Source organism: Gossypium raimondii, chromosome 12 (genome assembly GCF_025698545.1).
Source record: "Gossypium raimondii isolate GPD5lz chromosome 12, ASM2569854v1, whole genome shotgun sequence".
NCBI classification, from domain to species: domain Eukaryota; kingdom Viridiplantae; phylum Streptophyta; class Magnoliopsida; order Malvales; family Malvaceae; genus Gossypium; species Gossypium raimondii.
Window position 1 is genome coordinate 2,555,206 of NC_068576.1, and position 9,646 is coordinate 2,564,851.

Sequence of the window (9,646 nt, forward strand, 5' to 3'; positions counted from 1 at the left end):
AAATAATAATAAAATAATCTAAACTAATCAGTGTTTGACTGAAACAAATAAACAGAGTTTAACTAAAAGATTATTTCTCTAATTTAACTAAAAATAGGAGTTATACTTAACAAATCTCCACCTTGACTCATATTTCCAGAACGCCATCTTTGCCAAAGCCCGCCACGAGCCTATCTTGAACTATGCAAGGAATTAATTGAGTCGAATCTGTGCTTAGAAACTGGAAGACTTCTAGCCTTCGACTTGTACATTGCCAAATCAAAACTAACCCGGGTCTGATTTTCATGAACACAGTGTCCTAACTTTTCAAAACCTGCATTCAAAAGAGAACTTCTCTTCAACGAAACGGTCATACATTTTTCCCTCCTATGACCAAGTTGCCTCCGCTCCAAACGAGTTGACTTTGACTCTGTAACGGACGAGGGACGTCCGATTTCACCGGTCACTGTAGAACCTTCCAAAATATAAAGACTGCCAGTTCTTTTACCTTTTAACAAAACGAGAACTCCACAAAATACTTTAATGCTGCTCGACTCGATGTTTATTTTGTATCATTTCAAGTCTAAAATACTCAAGGAGATGAGATTCTTTCGTAAATCAGGTACATACCTGACATCTAAGAGTGTCATAATCGTCTCATCGTGTGTTCTAATTTTAACAGTACCAAGACCAATTACCTTACTAGATGAATCGTTTCCCATGAGCACAACTCCACCTTCAACCGAACTGTATGTAGAGAACCATTCTCTATTGGGACACATTTGGAAAGAACATCCCGAATCTAGGATCCACTCGGACGTGAGCTTGGAGTTATCACTCGTTGACACTAACAAGAAATCATAACCACTTTCATCAATCAAATTAGCACCAGCTACATCTTCCTCGTTACTCTCAGCAGCTCTTTTATTTCGCAGTTTATAACAATCTGCTTTGACGTGACCTAACTTTTTATAATAGCGACACCTTTTCTCTTTTCTTTGATGACATCAAAACGGAAGCTTGCCTATCTGCCTTGCTATCCAAATGAAACTCATTGTTGAGTTTGTCTCTACTCAACGAATGACCCTTCACATCTTCGAACGAGAGTTTGTCCCTGTCATAAATTAGGGTCACCCTGAAAGACTTGTATGAAGGGGGTAAAGAGCACAATAATAGCATAGCTTGATCTTCATCATCAATATGAACCTCAATGTTCTTTAAATCATTTAAAAGAGTAATGAATTGACTGATGTGATCTCTAAGAAGCTCACCTTCGTTCATGCGAAACGTAAATAGACGTTGTTTCAACACTAAACGATTAGCTAGAGACTTAGTCGCATAAAGAGTTTCTAACCTTTTCCACAAGGAGAATGAGGTCTTCTCCATCAATACCTCCTGCAATACCGTATTCGCGAGGCACAACTGGATTGCAGAAAAGGCCTTTTCATCAAGCTCTTCCCATTCTGTTTTATTTAGATTCTCAGGCTTTTTCCTGGTAACAACCTTTTTCAAACCGGATTGAACTAGAATTGCAATCATCCGAACTTACCACAGATTGAAATTTGTCTCACCATCGAACTTCTCAATTTCAAACTTTGTTGTTGCCATATCTGAATGGGCTGATCTTTGAACTAGCTCTGATACCACTTGTTAGGGATCGACCCGATTAAGCAACAAGTAACAAAAAATAGCGGAATAAATTAAGAAATTGAACACACAAATTTAACGTGGAAAAATCGCTCCAAAGAGGATAAAAAACCACGGGGAAATATAATTTTCCTATAATAGAAAAAGAACGAAGAGTACAAAAGATGGAGATAAAACTAAACCCTAAAAACCCGAAAACAAATAACCCTCAAAACGTAAACACAAAATTCTCTAAATGTGTTATGAGTTCTAATCTAATGGGTGTTATTACTAAGGTTATAAAAGAACCTATTTATAGGCTAAATTCATATGTCAAATAATAATAAAATAATTTAAACTAATCAGTGTTTGACTGAAACAAATAAACAGAGTTTAACTAAAAGATTATTTCTCAAATTTGACTAAAAATAGGAGTACAACAGAAGTGATGTCAAGGTAGATTTGATAAGGGTGAGTCTTCCACCCGATGATAGACACTTTGATTTCCATGAGGCTAGTTTATTTTACCTTGTAAATTAAGGTTTGGAAAATTTCTTTTTTCCTGTGAAGTCTCCCCAATTCCAAACCTAAATATTTCCACAGTTGGCCAACTCTTTTTGCATTAAGAATACAGCTATACCATCTTTTGGCCAGTAACTTGGTAAAAGGATCAAGAAAGAGTTCAGATTTATCAAAATTGATTTGGAGCCCCGACAGGTAAAAAAAATTTTAAAAACAGTTTTGAAGGATCTGCGAATCTAAATAGAAGAGTTAAAAAGATAAAAGAGCGGAGGATATTCATGCACAGAACAAAAGGTTAGGATGAAAAGGGATCAACTTAACTCAGGCCTCCATTCGGAGTAAAGCTTTTAAAAAGTGAGCCATTGCCTAAAACATGACAAGGACAAAAAAAACCCATTCTTTATAGGATGGTCAAAACCCATTCTTTATAGGACAAGGACAAAAATTCATTTGACTTAAACTATAGGACTCGGTAGAATATATTTTACCCAAATATTCAATATTTAAACCTTTTTTTTTTTCTGAAAATTCATTTGAAAGCTTCATTGATTTAACTTACGATGCAATCTGCATTGCCCAAAGTCAAGTGCAACATTCAGAATAATCAAGACAATCAAAACATAATCGTGTTTTGCAACAGCACAAGCCCGGTCCAGCACTAATGTTAGATAGACAGCAACCTTTGCTCATTAACACACAATCAAAGGCCTATGCCTCAAGGACCATGAAAACTTTATTAAATTATGGATCCTGTAAAACCTTCCATCTATTTAAGCGCAAAAGCTTTTATGGATACGTGCACAGCAGTTTCCAGCATTTCCATCATGATTGGACGTGCTTCATGGCTGAAATAACTTCACTAATCGACACAAACTCTCGCCTCCTCTTCAGAAGTGTCTTGCCTAATTCAAGAGCCCGTTGCTCGCAATCTGCTCTTATGTTAGCTTCTTTAATTGATTCAAAATCCTCGACATGAGCAACACCTACAATTCTCCTGCAAGTTATTAGAAGATAGAAACAACATTAGAACTTACAAAATTCTTCGAGTTCATTAGATAAATTTAACAAAATAGGATCCTGCATGTCATTGTAGGTAGAAGAGACTGGTCCTATGATTGCTATTCAACCTGTAGAGGAAGACTCCTCTATCTGATTGCCAGAATTTTCTGACGACAAAGCCATTCTACAAAATTTTCAAGCTCAGGGTTCTGATCATAGAGGTTTCAAAAGTTACATCTCGTCAATATTTCCTAGTCAACTCAAGAATCTATTTCCTTTTACTATCAACAAAAAATTTACATGTCAAGGTTAACTGTTTAAGAGTCAATTAAGATAAAGTACAAGGTTGAGAATATAGGGTAAAAAGTCTAGAAGGCGGTGTTAATTCAAAGACATAAATATAACAGCAATGGACTGAAATGCAAGATTACAGACTACCATAAGACAGGTAAACACGGAATTATGAAGGCCAGGAACATAGAAAAGTAGAGAACCTGGTAGAAAATCATTTCCTCACCTTATCATCTTAGCAGCACCAAACCCAAGAGTATCGTGGAACAATTCCTTCATATACTTTTCCTGTATAAGTTTCTGAAGCTCAGGATTGTTATAAATTGCAGGAAGATAAGCCTCCCCAGAGCCATTTTGTGTTCATCCCATAGTGCAGTAAACTTTTGGTGGAAAAGATTCCAAGTATCCTCAATTGTCTTCAATATCCACTCTTTGTATGACTATGACAATATGAAATTCAGCAATGTCTATATAATACTTCGATATTTTTATAAAACAAAATAAACATTGCAAGTCTTCCAAAAAAAAACCTATATAAATGATGCTTCCTTAGCTTGTAAAGCAATATGTATGATGTATGAATGTGTACATACATGCTAACAAATATCTGGCAACTCCACCAAGAGTAGCTTGAGGTAAAATAATAGTGGTGATAGAACTTTATCTTGACCTACAACTTATGATACCATAGAGACCATATTTAACCATAAAATCGCAAGATATATGACAAGAATTTTCCATAATAAATTGAATGGCTAAACAAGATTTGAAAGCAGAAGCAACTCAGCTTCTAGCACCTATTAAAACAGTATAGATTAGGACGGAACTATAACTAAAGATGACATAAATTGAATGGCTAAACAAGATTCAAAAGCAGAAGCAACTTATCTTCTAGCACATACTAAAACAGGATAGACTAAGATGGAATTATAACTAAAGATGACAAAATAAAAAGACAAGTATACTGGAAAGTTCTCATTAAGCAATAAGAGAGGCAATGAAAGGAATACTTTTCTGTCATTCCCTTGACCAGCATGTCCATCTTGTGCAAAGAAAGCCAGAATCAAGTTTCCAATAAAAGCACCAATATCAAATCCCATTGGTCCATAAAATGCAAACTCTGGATCTATGACCTGAGTTGAATCAGGGGTAACCATTACAGAACCAGTATGGAGATCTCCATGTATAAGAGCCTGAGCTCTTTCACAGAACCTACATAAAGGGATGTTTAATAACTTGATAAAGCATAAAATGGCAGTTACAGAAGGTAGCATTAAAAGGAAAAGCAACCATACTTAGATTTCAATTCAGCTACTTCAATCTTCAATAGATTATCCTCCCGGACAGTCTCCGCATCACGGTCAAGATAAGGTGAAGTCCAACGGTTATATTCAGATACTTTATAGGGGTCAGAAAAAACAACCTGCTCAGTGAGCCTGCATAGTTCCACATTCCCACAAAATTCGGCCACTGCACAAAACATTGAATGTAAATGAATCAGCATCATATCGCCAAGCTTCTAAAAGCCATCAATACTAGAAAATAGCATTTCTTTAATCTAAAACAACACATATATACTTGCTCCAAACAGACTAGTAGAGTTCTTCATATCCACAGGCATATAAAGAAGCATTTTTTTTCTTAATTCCATGAGTTCCCATGACTACTGGTATTAAAATCATATTCATGGCACTGCTAAAATTGCACTAAGAATTGACAAGATCCGTGGTCAAGAAGATCTAAACATTGAATGGCTACTGAAGGAACAAGCTATATTGAGATAATTAGAAATAGATTAATATAATACCAGGCTTAAACATACACTTGCCATTTACTCAATGAATAAGAAAATATACTTTTCCCCTTGTAATCTTTGGTATATAGACATTATGGACCAATCATTTATCAGATATAACAGATAATAATAGCACCAGCAGCAAGCTTTCTAAAGCTCTAATACATTTCAAATATTGGATAGTAGATTATACAACACTCCCTAAACTACCGATAGTTTGATATGTTTCATCAAACTTGATGCATTCGGGCCCAAAATATAACAAGAACTTTGTTATGAATCAATGTTGCAACCAAGAATTCCATAATATGTAGTTTTATTAGTGCACGATCTATATCTATATAAATCCTAACTTATGATCCCCAAATGTACTTGCAGTGACAGCATTCAAACTACACCAAAACCAAACTCAAAACATAAAAACACTGAGAAAGAAAATGCATATGAGTCCGTTACCTGCACGTTTGTGCTCTGTGGTTGACCGATATAGGAGAGATGTGCAGAAAAGAGTCTTGGCCATGTATTCTGACATATGTTCCGCCAACAAAGGATATTCAATCCCAGCAATTAACCCTTTTCTCAGGATTATATGGGGCGGCTCTAAATACCGCATTCCAATCAAGGACATGGTACGGTCAAAGTGATAAACTTCAGGAACATGTTCTGGGCATAACGCACCATGTTGTTTTAACGCTAACACTTCGAAATATGCTCTTTCCTTAGTCATGGGCCAAGATTCCCCAATACATCGTATGTAGGGAAGTGCCTGTATTCAACATTTTACGCATAAACTGGAAAATCCCATTTCATAATTTCGAGTATTTAAAGATTAAAAGGGAAAAAAAGAAGAAGAAGAAGAAGAAGAAGAAGAAGCGAAACCTGCTTGATTACAAAAGAACCAGAAGGGGCAACGATGATGTAGACGAAATTAAGATTGCCATCTCCAACTTCCTTAATCTTTAAACCATCATAGTTGTCGACGATCTTCGATGACAAAGACGGCGTGGCTTTAATGTATTCGATGAGCGACTTCTCGTCTAGTGGCCTGAACTCAGAAAACGCCATTGACTTCCTTGTTTGAGGCAGTCCTTTTGAGGGGTTTTAAGAAGAAGTGAAGAAGCGATGTACAGAGATTTAAGGAAGAGAGATGCGTGACTTAACTTCAAACGTTGGGACTGTAGACTGTAGAGTAAAAAGAATAAAAAGATTCGATAATAGCGTCGAAGATTTTTACAATGGGTAAGCCGATAGGGGATCAGTGAAGTAGGGCCGGGCAAGCTGGTCGTGAAATGAAAATGATTTGAATGAGACGCTTGCTTATCGGGAAACTACAGAGAAAATAGAAACTAACCCATCTAGGTGTGTAATGAAGAAAACAATAACATGTTAATTGTGAAATGAACTTGGACACGTTTACAGTGACGTTCACTTCCACTTAGAATATTAGTACTTTTCTTTTTTGAGGGTAGGTTTGGTGAGCGGTAGGACGCAATGCGATGCGTTTAGTTTATTTTTTGTCTTGAGTTATTGTGTCTAGCCTCACTATCACCGTTATTTTTGCACTAACAATAGATAAGCACACCGCCCATCTAAATTCACCCTTAGATGTGGATGTTAAAACTTGATTATTACTGAATTTCGTATTTTTGACTTTGTTGAGGTTTTTTTTTCTCCCCTCACTTGGGAGCAGTTTTTCCTTATCTATAAGTTACGATTTCTTTGATGTGACATGCTAGGGGATAGCTAGGTGTCATGTATATAATTGAGAACGACATATCTCCCCTTTAAGTTTGACACATATCCTAGACATGTCTTTAAGAAAAGATTCTCACCCAAGAGTAATCATACATGTTCACGTGTCCTGCCTCTCAAGGTTGCGAGGCGTATCCGCATGCCTCCCTCGCGAGGTGCTAGTGTTTTACCTCACATGGTTGCGAGGCATTCCATCGTGTTGACCTCTCAAGATCGTGAAGGTGTCAGTTACAGATCAAATTTCGTGTCACGGGTTATGAGGTATTCTATAACAACTTGTCCGTCACTTTGTTGAAGAAGAGTTATAAATTGACTTTTCTAATACGCAATCGCATGCATGATTCATTTAATTAAACGCTTACTATGTAAGTTTTAAGCTTTAATTGCTATTTTCGTTGTTTTAACTGTTCGTTTCCTTAAAAAAATTTATAAATTCAAATTTTAAAAAATTTGTCTAATCCCTAGATTGTAGTTTATCATTATCTTCCTAACAATTTACTTCCATGTCTCGTCTTCTTAGTTTGACTTTATTTTCTTACAAACTTGCTTATTCATTTTGGTTTCCTTGGGTTTCTTTTGCAGTTTCAAGCAGATCTGGTAAAAGAATAGCAATTTACAAAAGGAAAGGATAACTTATGAATATATAAATCACTCAATTTCTCTTTTATTTTTATCTTGGTTTGTTTATCTAATATGGCTAGCATTAGGATGGGTTGGGGTGGTAGAGATGGTGGCCATAGTGGGCGTGGTAATCAAGGCAGTGGGTTTGGTTTAGAAAATGAAGGCGGTGGTCGCAAGAAGTGTCGCGAAGCACGTGTACCTGTAGAGAGTAACATATACAATTGCACAAAAATAGAGGCAGAAATGGTTCGACATCTTTCCGTTCCGCGAATCAAATTGCCAAGCTTTGCTTTAAACTTTGAGATTGTTAAAGGGGGAAAGAGGTTGAACGATACCAAAGAAGGTTTATTATTGCCTTTACATCTGTTAGATGCGGGTTTCCATCTTCCTCTTTATCCTTTCTTCTGCACAGTTTTTTAGGAGTATGGAATTTTACCAGGACAACTTGTTGGCTTCTCTTGATGGATATTGGTTGCGTATTTCACTGATTGGTGTCTATGGGATGAACCTCCCCTACAATTCATTGGAAATGTTTTTTTTTTGCTCTCAAGAGGGATGAAAATCGATTATTAGGAATTGATCATCAAACCTTCAGATTAACCGGTGCAAATACACAAGAGTAAAGAAAAAATTTGGAGAGAATTTTGATTACCCCATAAAAATGGTCTCTTCCAAGTACTAATGTTTGTGTCCAACGCCAACCCTTTGACTTGAGCTCACAGTTGTTCAATACACAAGGTTGTGTAAGGGTCGACTGAAGTCAAACATCATACTTCACGCTCAGATCAATACGCCCCTTTGATGTTACACAAGGTTGTGTAACACCGATTTTTTGTGATACTAGAATCGACAATTTTAGGACCCCATTTTCTGATAACTGAGTCTGTAAATACTTATGAGTCTATTATAGCATTATATTAGATTTCAGTATAAGAAAGAATTTTACTGATTGGATAGTTAATTAAGGTACAATGACTAAATTGTAAAAGTAGTAAAAGTTAATCGCTATAGAATTTCAATTGCTAAAGGATTAAAATAATAATTCAACCAAGGCCTAAAATTGAAAATAAGCCATTTTAGACAATGGTGGACGATTTGGTATGATTATGTTAAAAAATATAATTTTATTATTATATGTATATTAGATAAAATTAAAGAAAACAAAAACATTTCTTTCATTTGCTTCCATCTTTATCACGAAATCAAGAGGAGAAATAGGGGTTTTTATGTTTCAATTTCATCCATAAATTGGTAAGTAATTCTTAGCCTGTTTCTTGCAATTTTTATGTTTTTGAGATCTCGGGAGGTTGATTTAGCTAGCCCAGGGATTAAATTGTGAAGCTGTTAAAGTTTTTGAAAGTTTCCATTGTTAAATCTTGAAGCTCTTGGTACTAAATTGTTAGATTTGAAGCTTAGACATGAAAAAGGAGTAGTTTGTAAAGTGAAATTTGTTACTTTTGAACATAGGGACTAAAGTGCAATAATTTTGATTTTGGCATGAATTTTCTATAATAGGTTTTGGTGGTCTATAAAAGGATGAAATTGAGATCAATTTCGAAATCGAAGCTCAAATTTGAAAGTTATGGAAAATTTGATTTTAAGGGCTAAATTGAATAAAATGCAAAAGTTAAAGGAATATTTGATAAATGAAATTGAACTGATATATGATTATAATATGTTGTTGTGGAATGTTTGGAATTGATAGTTTGAAATTAATTGCTATATAGATTAGGATTTGACTCAAGTCGATGATAATTGGGGAAAAGAAAAAATTATTGATTAGTCCCTACGGTACATCTAATCTGTTGATTTTGTCAGGTAAGTTCATATGGTATAATTATGCTTTGATCCTTATGCATGTTATAATGTAACTACCTATAATTTTAAATAACTTTGATTTAATTGCAATTTAGTATAAAATGAGTAACTACTTATAATTTTAAATAACTTTGATTTAATTGCAATTTAGTACAAAATAAGTGTGATTTGGATTAAATTGAAAACAGATAACTATGAACTTGTACGATGGAAATTGCCCTGATGAAATTTCATAAATGTATC

At 35.2% G+C, this 9,646-nt stretch overlaps 1 protein-coding gene across 1 annotated transcript; it reads right to left on the reverse strand.

Annotated features, from left to right (window-relative positions):
- Positions 1-2,699: 2,699 nt before the first annotated feature.
- LOC105762792 (methylthioribose kinase) lies at positions 2,700-6,557 on the reverse strand. Its single transcript, XM_052624955.1, is given in 7 exon segments — positions 2,700-3,121; positions 3,644-3,770; positions 3,773-3,857; positions 4,428-4,629; positions 4,713-4,887; positions 5,669-5,978; positions 6,092-6,557. Coding segments are annotated over 7 exon segments (1,257 nt in total). The 5' UTR covers positions 6,278-6,557; the 3' UTR covers positions 2,700-2,949.
- Positions 6,558-9,646: the final 3,089 nt, after the last annotated feature.